General features: G+C 41.1%; 1 protein-coding gene across 1 annotated transcript in view; it reads left to right on the forward strand.

The window, feature by feature from the left end:
- The window catches only part of MOCS1 (molybdenum cofactor synthesis 1), a 30,087-nt gene extending 14,267 nt beyond the window's left edge, over nt 1-15,820 (forward strand). The window contains exons 5-11 of the mRNA XM_036380041.2: nt 4,012-4,073; nt 4,319-4,430; nt 4,706-4,818; nt 5,456-5,566; nt 6,373-6,493; nt 7,766-7,813; nt 11,827-15,820. Of these exons, the coding sequence (XP_036235934.1) occupies nt 4,012-4,073; nt 4,319-4,430; nt 4,706-4,818; nt 5,456-5,566; nt 6,373-6,493; nt 7,766-7,813; nt 11,827-12,695 (1,436 nt within the window). The 3' untranslated portion in view covers nt 12,696-15,820. The remainder of the gene's footprint in view (nt 1-4,011; nt 4,074-4,318; nt 4,431-4,705; nt 4,819-5,455; nt 5,567-6,372; nt 6,494-7,765; nt 7,814-11,826) is intronic.
- Nucleotides 15,821-16,792: the final 972 nt, after the last annotated feature.

Raw genomic sequence — 16,792 nt, forward strand, 5'->3', positions numbered from 1 at the left:
GATGTTTCTGCGATACCACTTGAGGACAAAGATGCCACAAGAACTGAACTTCTTGTCATGAATAGTGGCAGTTTCTGGAAGTTATATTTGGGGTGTGCTAGCAGTGGTCTCACTTGTGGTTAGTGATGTTCTGTATCCACTACTTTTTAATAGGAATAAACATAAACCATGCCTGAGGTAATTTGAGGAGGGCTGTTGGCTTTGTAACTTCTCTCCTACTGAGCAAGTAATTGCAAGTAAAATTTGAGAAACGCTTGGATATGCCCAGTCTTACAGATTCTGGTTTAAATGAATCCTAAAGCTGATGGAGCTCAGCTTCATGGTTGGGCTTCCTTCCAAACTAAAACTGATTTGATGTTGTATCATTCTCTGTCCAGCACTGTAACTTAAGCAGTGTGTGAACTTCTAATTCTGACAAAACCTCTAAGTAGCCACCAGATGGTGCAACAGCCTCAGGTACATGTAGGGAAAGGATTGTAGAAATCTGGAATGCTGTGGGAAGTAATGTCAGCATTTGAATCACTGCTAGCAAACCGAAGTTCTGCTGGCAGGTGCAGGAAGGTGTCCTTGTCAGCAGTCTCTGTGGGAGCACTACTTCAGTGTCAGGTTTCTGTGTCATGGTGCAGAAATCAGTTCCTGTCATAAAGCTGGCTGGAGCATTATCCTTCCAGTGTCGGCTGTTTCATTGATCTGGTTGTGTCATGGCACAGTTGGCTCCCAGAGTGGTATCTGGGAGTAACTAATCACAAACAGGTGTTGACTGTGCTCTTTCCTTCTGCTCTCTGTGTTTGAGTATTACAATGGTTTGTGACATTCATTAGGAACAAGCCCTTCTTTTCCCATTGAAGGGGCAAAGCTGAGCCTCCAGCTTCCTGAATTATAAGGCCAGAGATCTTCATATCTGATTATAAGCTGTTAGGAATGTGCTGGCTGTAAAGTAAATGAAAAGTTATTAGGGGATGAAGGTAATTTTTATTTATATAAATGTTCTCTTCCACCTTTAAAGAAAAAAAGATCTTTTAGCAACAAAGAGAGAAATTGCTCAACTGAACAGCATAGACAATGAACAGGGAAATTTCTGTTACTGAATATTTTTTAAAAGGAGAAAAAGTCTCCAAATCATAGATATTTTTTCCAAGCAGAGATCAGGTAAAAATAGTAACATTGAGTTAGTTTGTTTTTTTTTTTTTTTTCTTTTTTTTCTTTTGTTAAGGTTAAAGGCTGAAATTATGTAAAATGCCTTTTTTTTTTTTTTTTTGAGGATTTTTATTTAATAGGAGATTTCCAAGTGTGGAGTGAGCAGAGAATAGAGTGCCTGCTCTACTGAGTTACCCTGTCTCCTATGGCAGTTCCAGAGGCAACGAGATTTAGCTCTGTTAAGGTGAGAGGGATCCCTGGTCTTGGACTACTACAGGCTGATAACTTCTCTGGAAAGTAAAGGTGGCATCTGATTATGGAACTTGAGAAACTTGGAATAATTTCTCTCTTTTGCTGGAAAGTTGATGTAGGATTTTAAGAAGATGCAGAAAATGTGTATCTTTGTTGCAGGTGCCCTGCATCACATCTGCTCCTACTTGCAGATGGTTGGGATAGACAAAATAACTGAGATTTCACTGACGTGTGAAAGCATTTTAGAGTACCATAATATTTCTACTTTTTCCAATCTTCCACATTCTAAGGGATGAACAAATGAAGAATACTTTCATGCAGATAGCCAGTCTAACCTCTTTCATGGCCTGTCCTTTTCCTTTTTTTTTTATGTGTGTTTCATACAAGGAAAGTGAATTACTACTGTATTGTATCGTTAAATGTAGGCCTGAAGCCTTTTTTCCTGTAAAGATTAACTGCTGGGAGGTTTTGTTCCATATAGGATTTTTCTGTGTGGCTCTATGGTTCTCTATACTATAAAACTGGCTGAAGTTCTGACTTCAGAAGAAATCAAATATGATTAAAGTATTGAAATTTTTCATTGGGTAAAAGAGGAGAAGTGGTTTCTTCCTGGCCCTTTTAGTTACGTTGAGTTTCTCCTTTCTGTAATCCTCTGGTCACAGATTAGATTTTCTGAGCAGTAGCAGAGATTTTTGATCCCATTTATGGCTCTGGGTTGTGTTTACAGCAGTGTATTGTTATCTCTGTTGCCATAATCTGCCTGCAATCTTGCTTAATTGGAATGAGATCTACCACAGGTGCTGGAAACTTCCTGGGCACAAGCACAAGTAGGTGGTGATTGAGAAGGGTGACAGGCCATAACTGCAAACAGTTGTTTGCAAGAGTTATTTCACTATGTGAAATAACTTTGCTCTTCACCACTCTTTGCAGCCAGGATTAGCATTAGAACCGGCTTATTAAATAATTGTATCTTCTGCTTTCCTATGTCCATGCTTTATGATGCCTTTACTAGCCATAGAGCAGTGAAGTGAAATTTTTGTCTCTTTAGTTTTCTTTTTTTCTGATGCATCCCATATTAAGTATGCATCCCATATTAAATATGTACAGAATACTGCTGAGTTACTGCTTTTTTCTGCTAAAGCTCCTACAGAGTAATGAAGGTATGACCTGTTCACTAGAGAATCTGAGTTTCCAGTAGATCATAGATAAGGAAAGGAGGGTGATGGACCTGTGCAGAAAAACATATGACTAGGAGCAGTATGGGGATTGTCATCAAAACTTCTGAGACATACTGCCCTTTTATTAGCACTTAAAAAGTATTTGCTTTTGAAGATTACAGCTTTGGAAGAAGGAGCTCAGTCTCATACACTGTTTGGGCTCTCATACCTGAGTTTCATGTGCAGAACAGGAATGGAACTTAGTCTAGAACCTGCCAGGGTAGAAGAGGCATTCACAAACACTGGGCGAGCAGCTGAGCATCCCCACTCACCAGAAATGTGTGCCCAGAGCTCGGGAATTTGCTGTCTCATTGTTCTCACCTCTGTTCTCTGCCAGCTGCTGGGTGTGGCAGGGAGGGAATAATACACAAAATGGATGTCCTGATGAAAGGTCTTAACTTTAAAGAAAGTAGACAGAAGAGGGGGTTTGAATGAGATCATTAAGAGGCTTTCCTAAATGACCTTGGAATTCTAAAACTGTATTGTTGCTTTTCTTCCAGCTTTAAGAGGTACATGTAGGGGCAAAGACACTTGCCCTAAATTAACTATATATTTCTGTTTGAGAGCAGCTGGTAGGTGTAGGCCACACTAAATGGTAGGATGAAACTGGACACTTCATTCCTTGAAGTTACTGTAGTTTTTATATCTTGTTTTCAAGGGTCAAAGGCCAATTGAATTGCTTTCCTAAATGCTCTAATCCCGGCCACATTTTGTTCACTAATTTCCTGTGTTTAGTCATAAAAATGATGATCCTGAAAAATGCTGCCTCTGATCTTCTGACAAATGGATAGTCAGTAGCTTTGGGAAGCCAATTACATCTGTAGCCAGGGTTGAACAGGGAATCAAGGGGCTTTTTGTTGCTCCTAAACCCATTCCACCCCAAATGTACTTTAGAAAAATCCTTTTAAAATTCACTTAGCAACATTGCTCTCTGATTCAGAACAGAGAAATTCTGTTATTGTAGAAAAGACACAAGCCATTACTATAAAATAAACATGAATTTATTATTCCTTCTTCAGTGCATCTGGAGGCAGTTCATAAATTCTTTCCACTCCCTTTAAGAAGAATGTAACACAAGGAAAGCTGTCTTACAGGGGAGTGCAGAATCTTACGCTAATAATATGTGGATATCCAAAGATAGAAAAAAATCATACCTGTATTGTTGATTACTCAAATATCAGTTAAATATTGATCTCAATGACTTGAGTATAGTAACTTGGTAGTCTTTGAGGGTTGTGGGGGGGGTATAATTGAAGTCTTCTTTTGCAGCTGTTCTTACTTGCAGCCCTGTCTACTGAATCAGATTGGTTTTTATTTGTCATCTCTTTGTCTTGTACTAAATAACCACCTTTTGCATTCTGCTTTGAAACAATAAAAATTATTTTTCACTCTTTTTGTATCTTAGGCTTTCACAAGGTAATGGAAGGAATCCACAAAGCCACTGAACTTGGCTACCATCCTGTTAAGGTAAAGTCAATGTTATTTACTCTGAAACTGTTTTGTTTTACCATACGTACAGATCACCTGATGAGGAATTTGTTATATTCCATCTCCCCTCCCACCCCACTCCGTGAATAATTTTTATTAAAACTGGAGAAAAACTTGAAGATCTTATCAAGAAGTAATGAGTAGAATTCACATCATCTCCTTGTGCAGCTGGGGGTGCAGGTCACACTCTGCTCACTGATTTCAGGTGTCTGCTTTACCTGCAGGTAAACTGTGTGGTGATGCGAGGCTTCAATGAGGATGAAGTGCTGGACTTTGTGGATTTCACAAAGGATCTGCCCCTTGACGTGCGGTTCATAGAATACATGCCCTTTGATGGTAAGTACTGCTGCTTTGAGATTCTTCTTGGACACAAGTGAGCTGGCTGGTAGATGTTCACCCCAGTTTTGGTAAGCTCCTCAAGGGAATTAGGAATTGCCTGAAACTTTTTGCAGGTTATCTTCTTCCCTCCATAAGGTGTAGAAGGACTTGTTGGGTCTGGGACACCTCAGTGTCACCTTAAGTGACACTTACAGAGAATGTGAAGGTGGTTCTCTGCTAATTAAGAAAATAAAATCCACAGTCTAAGGTTAGGCTGGTTTTGTTAATTCTAGGCAATAAATGGAACTTCAAGAAGATGGTGAGCTACAAAGAAATGCTTGATACAATTAAACAGCGATGGCCAGAACTGGAGAAATTACCCTGTGAGACTTCCAGCACAGCCAAGGTGGGGTTGGACAGAGAATGTGTGAAACATGCCCCTATTCCTTCCCTGCCCCAAATCCCCAAATTATTCCAAGTTCAGCATTGATATTTGACAACCAAAGGAATAAATACTCATTGTGGTAACTCGTAGGTTTTGGTCAAGCTGCCTGCAGGAGACTTGATCTAATGAAGTCCTAGTCATAGTCTGTACCTTTATAAATACAATGTGTTTTCTCGATGTATTTTCAGTCAGCTATAAAGAATACCATGCCTGTATCCTGTATTTGCAGCTTTTGAAACCTTTGTTAGTCTATGTTTGCACATAAACAATCCTGATGGAAGAGTTGCTCAGTGAAAAAACTATTGTTTTAGAGTGTAAAGTGCCAAATGGGGAATTTCTAGCTCATGCTCCTAGAGGCATCACCTGTTAGTTGATAACTACAAGAGCAAGCATTTAACAAGTTTGAGATTTCTAGGAATGGGGCGGAATAGACTGGGACACCTGAAAAACTGACTTTACTTTTATTTTTTCTTTGATATGATCTTAGGGTTGAAGAAAATCTATGTTAAAAAAGATTTTCTGGTCTTTAGGCAAGTGGAGCTATAAAAGCTAGGAGTCTGTATTTGACTCTTTTTTTTTCTCTTCTGCGTTTCTTTAGAGTTACAAGGTGCCACATTTCCAGGGACAAATCAGCTTTATCACCTCCATGTCAGAGCACTTCTGTGGATCCTGCAATCGGCTGAGGATAACAGCAGATGGGAACCTAAAGGTTGGTAGTGAAGCAGGATTCTTTTCCATTTCATGCAGTGAAAATAGTGTTGAAATTCGTGCCCTAAAAGTAGCTGGGATGTAAAGATGCATAATTATTACCAGCTAGCTCCTGTTTATTTATTCTGTATGAATTCTTGTTCCATCTTGTCAGGCTGTTAGGGAGATGTTACATCACCTTTTTTTTGGTTTCTCTGTTTTCCTAACATAGTTAACTTCAGTTGTAAAACATGGTTGCAAGGCCAGTAAATATAAACATTTATTCTAATCTTTGATTCAAAATCATCTTAAACATGTGACAAGCAGATGATTTCTCATTAAAAAGGGTCCAAGCAGCTGTGAGGGCTTGGCTTTTGCATTCCACAAGGATCTTGTCTTGTTTCCCAAACAACTTGTAGCTCTTCTCCTTCAAGAGCAGCCTGTATGTTTGCTCAATGGCTGTAGAACAAGGAGGGATAACCATTTCCTGCCACGTTGAAACTGGCAGTTTCTGGGGGAAAATTAAAGTTTTCAATTAAAAATTGGCACTTATGCATTGTCACCTGATATTGACAACAGCTGTGCTGCAGCCTAACATCAGATGACCGAGGCAGCCTGACGGTCCAATGAGCTTAGGCTACATAAACATCCCAGGCTGACTGCATGTACATGAGGAGAGATAAAGAAAACAATCTCCATAAATGTTCCCTTCAATAGGGTATGCCTCTTCAAAGCTCTTTACTCTGGGGTTAGTACAAAATACTTGTAAAAGTAATTTATTTTATTCTTTCTCATTTCTCCTCCTCTGCTTCCCTGGGTTGGCTGCAGGTGTGCCTTTTTGGGAATTCAGAAGTGTCCTTGAGAGATCACCTACGGTCGGGTGCTTCAGAGGAGGAGTTGATTCAAATTATTGGAGCAGCAGTGGGCAGAAAAAAGAAACAGCATGCTGGTATGTTTTTTATACTTTGTTGAGAAATAACAGCAGTGATAGGGAAAACAATGTCCTGGTACTTGTAACCTTCCATGAGAGTTAGAATCCAAACTGTCTGAAAGACTTTTGGACTGACTTCTGCTCTCAAATATATGCAAATACCACTGCTCATAATAGCAACAGCAAAGTGTAAAGCTAAGTAGTTGTGTTGGATCCTTTTTTTTTATTAGTTTACTGTAAAAGAAGGACTAAATTGAGCTGTCGATCCAAGTACTGCATTAACATGTTTCTAGAAGTGACAAATCTCTTTGCCACCATTCAGGACTTTTTGGGTACTCATCTAGTACTCTGCATAAGGTTGTGACACAAGGTCCATGATGTCACATTCTCAGGCTGCATTTGTCTTTTCTGAATTTATATTAATATAAACATTAACATCTGAACCTGAATTTTTGTAATCTGGCTCCAGCTGGGAATGCTGACCTTTTGTACATGAACTGGTTTTATAATCATGGATTAGTCCCCTGTACACTAAAAATACGCTTTGGCCCTTTTGTTTTCTTGCAGATTCTGACAGATTAATAGCAGTAGGTTTTTCCCTTTTCTCCTAATGTGTGAAACAAATTTAAAGGTAGCTTTTAAATCTAAGTGTAGGCTAACTTGCAAAGGACATTGGTCTGACCCAGATAAAATAGTGCCTTATAAACCTAAGGAAACTAAGGAAAGGGGAGGGATTAGTTCCTTTATTTGTAGACCCTTTATTTATGAATTCTGCTTTAGGAAAGGAGGGAGTAGATGGGGAAGAGTCTTTTAAAGTCATTTTACCATCATCAGCATTTACCTGACATTATCTTCTCTCAGTTTGTGTTAATCTCATTATTGTCCCTGGGGCTTTCTGTGATTGAACTTCTTTGAACTGGAACACTTATTAACAGCTTATCTATAGAACTAGAACAGACAAATGCTGTTGTTACAGACAAGATAGTCTCAAATAGATTGAATTCTGTAGTAGGTAGGCTGTAATTCATATTATGGCAAGCTTTCTTGGAAAGAGTTCTGCAGTGTGTTAGACCCACAGCAGCTGGATGCCTGGAGATTCAGGCAGATAATAGTTTTAAATTATACCATACTGGATTCCCCTTCCTCTGGTTCCCTTGGTCTTTACTGAGCTTTGTTTTTCCTAGTATGCAGGTTGCACTCTGAAGAGCAGAAAACTAAACATGTAAACCTGATGCATGACTTAAGGCCTAGAAAGCTGGGATTCTTATGTGTTCCTTATTTTATTTCTAGGCATGTTTAACATTTCCCGGATGAAAAACCGGCCAATGGTCCTGATTGGTGGGTGACAAATCAGTACGTAAAAAACATACAGTGATTTTGTTGGGTTTCTGTCTTTGGGGGAACAGAGAAACTTTGGCTTCTAAGTCTAGCTTTTGGTTCTGCCCTAGGTTTAGGCAAAGAAAAGGGCTTCCTAATTAGCCAGTTATAGTTAACATGCTGCAGTGGAGTAGAAGGAAAGATTTAGTGTCCCTACTGAGCCTTACCTGGTTTTCCAATTGACAGCCCTGGTTTTGTCTGCTCTAATTAAGACACTTCATTACATTTTCCAGAGGGGTAATCAACCTTCCTACTCAAGTAAAACAGTATAGTTACTTACAAGACAGTTTGAGTCTTGACTGTATTGCTATATAAATATAAAGCATGCAGAATGGAGTTTATCCATGGATTAAGAAATTCACCTTTGTTTATAACATACATAGAGCCATCAAGCTGACAGAAATGCAAGTGTTCCTACCTCACTGCTACTTCAGAATCTGACATGGGGGGCTTCATTCTTTTAAAATTGCCTCTTATTGCTGCAAAGTCTCAGAACATAATCATCAAAGACCTATGAACCAAGAGCCTTTCCTTTCCTTTCCTTTCCTTTCCTTTCCTTTCCTTTCCTTTCCTTTCCTTTCCTTTCCTTTCCTTTCCTTTCCTTTCCTTTCCTTTCCTTTCCTTCTAGTGTCTATTGAAGCTGTTTGCTAACTCTCCCTTCTGCCTGAAGCTCTGTTCATGAGTGATGTAGCACTGCTGTATTTCTCTTACTGATTTTTAACATCTCCTTCAGTGTGATTTTATTTACCTTGTCCATGCCTATGTTTACCTATTCTGTAAGAGCTGTCTTTCAAAAAACCTTAAGAAATGGTTACAAGAGTTAGCTTTGTGAGGTTAATAGCAAGATGTCATTGTTCCTTATCAACAAGTTGTGGGGGAAAAAACAAACAAGGGTGAAAGACATGAACATTACATTTCAAATCCAAACTCTCATCCTCCCATTGGCGTTTTGGAGCAGGTTAGCTGCTGGGCAGCTTAAAACACAGGTTTTAAAACAGGTACTCTGGAGGAGGGGAGCATGCATTAATTTGCAAGTCTTTTCAACAGGTGATACTATAATAGCAACTACTCTTTTTTTAAACCAAGCCCCCAGGGCTTGTACTTATGTTGCCATTATTAGGATATAGGATCCACAGAGGTCCTTAACATAGGTCTTCACTGGGAGTGTTTTTCACTTGGTGCCTCACTTTAAAGAGCCATTATTTTCCGTGTTGGCTGGTGCAAGACTGTGCCTTTGCTTGCTCGTATTTGGCCACTGCTGCATTGTATTCTAGAAAAAGGGTAAGGAGGACCCTTTGTTTAAAGTGTATATTGACTTGCTGCATGAGGAAAATTTTGTTGGTTTTTTTTTAAGATGAAAAATACTATATTAAACTCTTGACAGCTCACTGGGACCTACATAATTTTTCAAGTTCTCTTTGAAAGAATTCCCACGCTCCAAAGTTAGCATTCATAGCAATGTTTGGATGTCTACAGATCAGAACAATCCAACTTCTTTTGAAAAGTGCTTTAACATTGTCTTACATGCAGTGAAAGAGGCATCCTGTCCAGGTCCTCCTCCTTCAGCTGTTCCATCTCCCTTTGAGACTGACTGCTGGCAGTCACCGCATCAGTGGAGAGACTGGAGATGAGTGGAGAGTATCCCACTGTGTCACATGGGGAATCATTAGGAGATTTCCTAATTGTGTTTTGAATTAGTTACAAACTTCAAATAATGCTGGCGTGCAAGCAGTCAGTGGGGGAGTGTGTGTATGGAATTAATTTAATGAAATTTAATGAGTGCTGTGGAAATCACTAATTGGTTTTGCTAGATGCAGTGAGCCAAACCTGGCGTCTTCTCTGCACTGCTGTTGTCTAATCTTTTGCTATACGGTTTGTATCTTATTTCCCTTAATCAAAATATTCCTTTCAGCAGGTTCTTTTTCTCCTGGGTTCACTTCAGTTATGGGAATTTCCTCATTAGTTTAAGTATCTCTGCCTTCTTTCTCCCCCTGAGATTGTGCTAGTTGGAAGCTGACACAATTAAACTTGAGGTGCAGTAATAGGATATAAGGAGATGGAGTTAATCAGATGGTTTCAGTATATGGTGCAGTAGAAAACTATTACTTTTTTTTTTTTTGGTAGGTATATGAGCGCTTTGGTTGCAAATAGAGATGACTAGATATAGAACTTCAAGAAGTGTAGGTTGTTCAGAAAAGCAAAGATGCTTTGCACTCATTACTGTCTCTTGCAGTCTGTTTATTTCCCACTTTACTTGAGCAAACTTTTCTCCCTGCTCCCACCCATGTGTGTTTACCCTGTGGAAGGAAGTACTTGTCTGCCTTTGCAGTCTGGCTTCTCCTGAAAACAAGACATTTTCACAGGGGTCTAGCGTCAGCTTTAAAGCTTATCAAGGAATCCAGCAGAACAGAGTGTTTAGAGTTCCTGGATTTTAAAAGGAATATTCAGGTTAGGCCCCACTATGGAAAGAGAGAGCAAGAGAAGAGGAATAAGAAAATAATTTTCTATGCTTTTCTAAAGCAGAGAAATGTTTCACTCAGCACATTTATGTCCATTTAATCCCATTCCTCTGAGGTAAACACATGCCTTCAGACTTGCAGGAATCTTGCTTATAGGCCATCAACTGTAGATGAAAAAAGGCCTTTGCCTGAATTTAAGTTATTGTAGTGATTATAATAGTGAAATCTGTGGTTGATTTAAGCTTCAGGAATGGTACGTTCAGACCAATGTTTGGAGGGTACTCTGGATGAAAATGGTGCTAAGTGCATCAGTCTTGTTTTAGCAGAGGCTGGAACTAACAAGGAAGAGTTTGGTGAGTTTCCCTTTACAAAAGATGGAGGAGCACAATTTGTCCACACTGTGTCTATTACTGTCATGTGGACAGTCCCTGGGCAGCAGAGGTAGCTCAGCAATGTGCAGAGGGGCAGGAAGCTGCTTTGATGCACCTGTGGATAGGCTGGAAAGGGAGTCCTTGAATACCAGGGCTACCAAAGGAGGTTATTGAGCACAGCCTAATACCACATTTCTTCAGAAAAAGAGAAACATGCTTATCAGTGGTGCTGTTAGACCAGGGCTTAGCCACTTAACTCTATACTGCTTTCTTTACTTACAAAACATTTTATTCACTTTTATGTAAAAGAGACTCCTTCTGTCTTCACAGTTGGCATTTAGCCTAGTGCAAATGCCAAAACCAAAGGATTAAATGGCGAAAAGGGGCAGGAGGGCTTACTACCTCTCTGCCAGCTGGGAGCTCTGCCAGCTCAACTTGGAACATGCTTCTGAGTAGATTTAAAATCTGTCTCTCAGTGAGGGGACTGTGGTTTTTCCAGTGCTTAAACTTCAGCTGTCATTAACGTGTTAAGAGCTGGCAATAATACGAGAGGTTCCCATCACCCTCTGAGATTGTAGACAGTGCAGTTGCAGTGCTTCTGGTCCCTGCTGTCCTCAAGTGCTGGCATGACCCTTCCCTGCAGAAGGAGATGAAAGGAGGAAGTGCAGCTGCCTGTGCTGGGAGGGAGGTGTTTGGAAAGGCAGAGCTGAGAATCTGAGTGTAAAAATTTCCTCTTAACCCTGCCAAGCTTTTGAAAGAAGGCTGGTGCTGGGATGGTCCCAAATGGATGCTGAGACGCCATGATTCACTTTTCTTCAGAACTGATGCTCCTATAAGCTTTCTTGGCTGCTGTTTCTCAGAAGGTGTTGATACATTTAGAAAGTAAGTTGTTTCTTTTTGTCAGGGACCTTGAAATGAGTCTGAGTCTTGTCATTTTTAATAGCAAACCAGGAAATGCGGGGAACTGATGAGAGAGAAGAGAAGGAGGTAGGGGAAAAATGTGGGTGTTTGCAGGTTTATTGAGGTTTTTGTAACACAGGAAGTCCCAAGCAGTCCTCTGAGTGGGTTCTCAGCTGCTACAGGCAGTTTAGCTTTCCAGTTAGTAAGATGTTCTTCTCATCTTACTTTTTGTTTTTTTCCCCAGAGCCTGCATTGATGTCATTCCCACTTTGCCAAGATGCCCTACAGAATTCCCCAAATTCAGAACAGCGGGGCCACACATTTAGCCATTGGCTGACTTTGAGAGCAAGTTTACCCAAACAAAATGGAAAAGCAGCAATGAAAAATAAATTCACAGGACAAATTTTCCTACCAGGATCTCACCCAGAGAAACAGTGGCACATAGCAACAGGAATTCTACAAACCCAGCTCCGAGGCTACTGTGTCTTCCAGAAGGATCCAAGCTCCACATTTGATACAAAGTGCCTTGATGCTTCTGTTGGCCAAGTTCCTGTGGATTGTCAGTCCAAAGAGGCATGTTCAGGATCTGAATTCCATACCAGGGATTCAGGGTCTTGCACCAGGGTACCTCGTGCCTCTGACAACTTGACTCACACTGATGAGGAAGGACGGGCCACAATGGTTGATGTTGGAGGGAAGCCAGATTCCAGAAGAAGTGCTGTTGCTGGTGCCGTGGTTCTCCTGGGTGAGAAGGCATTTGGGATGGTGAAGCAAAACCAGGTGAAGAAAGGGGATGTGCTGGGAGTAGCCCAAATTGCAGGAATTCAGGGAGCCAAGCTGACCAGCCAGTTGATCCCATTGTGTCACAACATCCCTCTGTACCATGTTGAGGTGTCTCTGAGCCTGGATGAGGCCAGGCATGCAGTGGTGATTCGCAGCTCCTGTCACACCTGGGGGAGGACAGGTGTGGAGATGGAGGCTCTCACAGCTGCCAGCCTGGCTGCACTGACCGTGTATGACATGTGCAAAGCAGTCACTCATGACATTGTCATCCAAGAGCTCAAGTTGATTAGTAAGACAGGTGGGCAGAGGGGAAACTTCTCAAGGGTCTAGATAATATTCAGATAGCTCCAGCGCTCCAAGTGACCACTGTTTCTGTTCAGCCTCTTACAGAAGTCCTTTTGCTCAGCTGGTGAGCTTGGAGACCTCCACAGGTGTGTACAGTACAGCAACCCCATGCCTCCAGCATTGCCTTACTCTTTCAGCTCACTTGAACAGTGGAGCCACTTATCTCTGTTGAAAACCATGTGTATTTTCTAGAGGACAGACTTCTCCACTCTGCCAGTACCTCCATTTCAGTGTTCTCATGATCAGATTGAGAAAAGATTCCTGCTTATACCACAGAGCTTTTTGGTTTTGGTTTTTTTTTTCCTTTGTGCTGTGAAATACACCTGCTGTCATCACACCATGCAACTGTGCACTCTGGAAATTAGGCCACTGCTGAAAGTGCTGTTATTTGGCAACTATTTTTAAGTCAAGGATTAAGATTTCAGAATTGTGTTTGTCAGTCTTTCCCCTGACCTTCTTCATTGAATTTAGAGGGTGACAGTGAGAAGAACATAGCTGGGGAATTTCACCATACAGCAGAGATTATAAACATGGAACAGTCGGAGTCAAGGGGCAGCTCCCATCCCTTTGCAGTGCTACTGCTTCCCTTCACAGAATCAAAGAATCCCAGAATGGATGGCTAAGGTTGGAAAGGACAACAGTGTCCAACCTGGTCCAACCTCCCCCTGCTCAGGCACCTAGAGCACATGGCACAGTGTTGTGTCCAGACTGGAATATCTCCCTTGAGGGAGCCTCCATAACTTCTCTCAGCAATCTGTTTCAAGTGCTGAGTCACCTGCAGAGTAAAAAAGTTCAGGTGGAACTTCCTGTGCATCAATTTCTGTCCATTGCCTCTTGTCCTATTGCGCAGCACCACCAAGAAGAGCCTGGCTCCATAATCTTGGCATCTCCCCCTTAGACATTGATATACATTGAGACATCAGTCATCTCTTCTGGATGCTGAACAGACCCAGCTCCCTCAGCCTTTCCTCATAATAGACACATGCAAGTGGGAAATACCCACACAATCAGTTTCAAAAGGAAAAAAAAAAAGGCAGCTGCCCAGTTTTCTCCCTTGTGCTCTGTAAAACATGATGCAGAAAGAGGATTTCTGGGTGTGGAAGAATTATTTTTCTGATATGAAAGATAAGTTTTACAATGTTAGAAGCATGTTCCAGCATTTTGACCTTAGCACTGAAATACATGGATGCCTTGTTTGCATGCTTAAGGGATTAATTTTGCCATGCACAGAAGTAAGTATTAAGCTCTCCCTGACTTTAGAAGGAGATGTTGCACCAAGCCCTAGAAGATTCCAAATTTTTAATGCCATGGTGCAGCTCCTAGTAACCAGAAACCTGTGTAGTTCTGACAGATAAAACAGACTGTAATACTAGTGGCCACTTGGAAAATGAAGGTAGTTACTATTGCCTTTGCCAGAGTGTTTTCCTGCATGTTTCTCTAATTTGCTTTTCATGAAGTCTTCTGGCCTTGGAGCACTTAAGTGTCCCCATAAATGTAGCAGTGGCCACAGTCATGTAGCATTAATTAGCCTTGGTAATTAACTGTCCTAGAGAAGAAATTACTCAACATTCTTGTTAATATTAATGGCTGCTTTTCAAATGTTAATTTAAGTGCTCTAAACAGGGTGTTACTGGTTGCTTACGGCTAATATGAAGCTGCACGTTATTCAGGGTGCTCCCTCCATACACACAGGGTTAAAGACAATTCTAGTAAGGTCAACGACACTACCAAAAAATCATCTTACGTGGTTAAAGTACTATGAGCACACCACACTGCCATGCACATCCTGCTCATGTAAAGTAAGCACAGGTCTCAGATGAGGAGGCAATAGGTTTTGCTACAGATCCTTCACAAATTTCCTACACCAGCTACAACAAAAGGCACTCTTTCCATTGCAGGTGAATTGATCTGATTCTTGTTTGTTGTCATTGTGAGATAAGGTGCAGAGAGCAACAGACATAGCAGCTGTAGCTGAAAGGGAAAGAAATCTGGAAATCTTGGTGCCCAAAATCCATAAGCATTTGTACATTAATGATGTGGTTTAAGAATGGTATTCCCCAGTTTAGTGTTCCATTTTCTCTTGCTCCTCCCTCCCCATGGCAGGCTGGAGAGGAGAATTTGGAGGCACAGTAGGTAAAGATCATGGGTTCAGATAAGAACAATTTACTGGAAGCATCAATAGAATAAGGAAACGAGCAGTAACACCTTCAATAATAGAGAGAACAGGCACTAAGTGACGGCTCCCTTACTAGAAAGACCCCTTTTCTGTTCCCCATAAAAACCCCCCATGCTGTTAGCCATGCCCTCTCTTGGCTCCTGCAAAAATTACCCATGTCCTGGCCAGAACTAGGACAATCTACATGCATTGTTACAGTCTTGACTCCCTGTCATTCCCAGGAGTGTAGCCAGCACTGCCATACTGACACCAACAGTCCCACCCAATCCTGCACATACAAGAGATTGCATTCTCTGAACACATCTATGAACTGCTGTGCTCATAGAACGTTTCCTTAGCTCAGCTTGGAAACAAAGTGCCAGGAAAAGTAAGCACACATGTAACCTGCTAAGTCTACTGACTGATAGAAGCACTTCCCTCCCCTCACCACGCACAACACACCCTGCCCTCCTGGCCTGCCCCAGGCTCTAGCTAATTTTGAAAATGAAACAGAAACTCTGTGTACTCAGTAGCAATAAAACAATGCTTTGGGCATATGATTGAAGTTTGCTGTCATGCTGCTGCAAAGCTCACACAAAGGACTCAGGGCCATACCAGGGACTACTGAGCACACACATGACCACCATGCACATCTCGCTACTTACGCACATTTCACTACTTCCATGGTTTGAGAGTGGCTAGAAGTGCAGGGAAAACTGACTTTGGTGCCATTTTATGCTCATGTTACATTATCAAGTCTCTAAACTATGCACATTTATAGGTAATGAACCAAACATGAGTCAACATTTTGCAAGAGAAATGGGTTGAGAGCGCTCTGTGTTTCCGTGGTGCTGGGTGGGCCATGGTGTAATATACATTGATGAGGTTGATGACTACTTTTTGGAGGTTTGCTTTTTTGTCCACTGTATTTTTAATAAATACTAGTTGCAATGGAGTGTGGTTTGCATTACTTTGAATATCCTTTTTTTTTATCTTTATGTTTTAACCCAAAAGCTTCTATGAATAGTTACTTGGGACAAGCAACAAGGCAGGCTTTGCAAGTTTCATGATTAGTCAGCAATTAGCAAGGGATCAGTCATAAGAACTTATTACTATAAAAACCTTTTTTTTTTTTTTGCTGTTGTTGAAAGAAACTCATTTTAATCTGTCTGTTCTTAAAATGTGTAATTCTGTGGGTTTAACATCATAATTCATCATCTCTTGTCATTATTCCAGCTTCTCCCACATGCCTGTTCTGAGCCAGTGGCTGTATATAACATCACTGCTTTTTGTTGCAGAACTGGGGCCTTCAGAGCTCTTCTTCCTAGTCTGAATGACCACAACTGAAACCAAGGTTCAGAGAAGTGCCTGTATAAAAGTCCATCCCTTCTGTATCACAAATAAGCCTTAAGAGAAATTCCCCTTCTCATCCATCTGAACTTGGAAAACTCTCAGGTCTCCTGCTAGCAAGAAGGCATCAATGACCTTAGAGGTCTTTTCTAACCTAAATGATTTTAAGATTCCAAATGCTGTCAGTCCTAAAATAAGCACATTATTTTTCTAGGAGCAGAAAGCAGAGTAAAGCACCAATCCTACCACCTCCTTCTCTTGAAGGGTGCCATAAGAGTTCAAGTTGCACTTTTGTGCGTGTCAAACACAGCTCAAAATACAAATACTGCAGACCATGGCAACCCTCACAATGCACACACAGTAGAGCTTTTGCCTGCTGGAAACTCAACTGTCCCAGCTCATGGCCCATTTGTGTCTTACAGTCTGTTCACTGCTAATCCAGGCTGAATCTTTTGGGGCATCTCAGCCTGGCTTTCCTTTATGCCCACATCCTGACAACTAGTTACTCCACCCTCACACTGTCCTATTAAAAACTGGATGCAGCGTATAAGGAGAAGCTGGCAGAAGCTGGCCATTA

The sequence above is a fragment of the Molothrus ater genome, chromosome 3 (genome assembly GCF_012460135.2).
Source record: "Molothrus ater isolate BHLD 08-10-18 breed brown headed cowbird chromosome 3, BPBGC_Mater_1.1, whole genome shotgun sequence".
Classification (NCBI taxonomy): Eukaryota; Metazoa; Chordata; class Aves; order Passeriformes; family Icteridae; genus Molothrus; species Molothrus ater.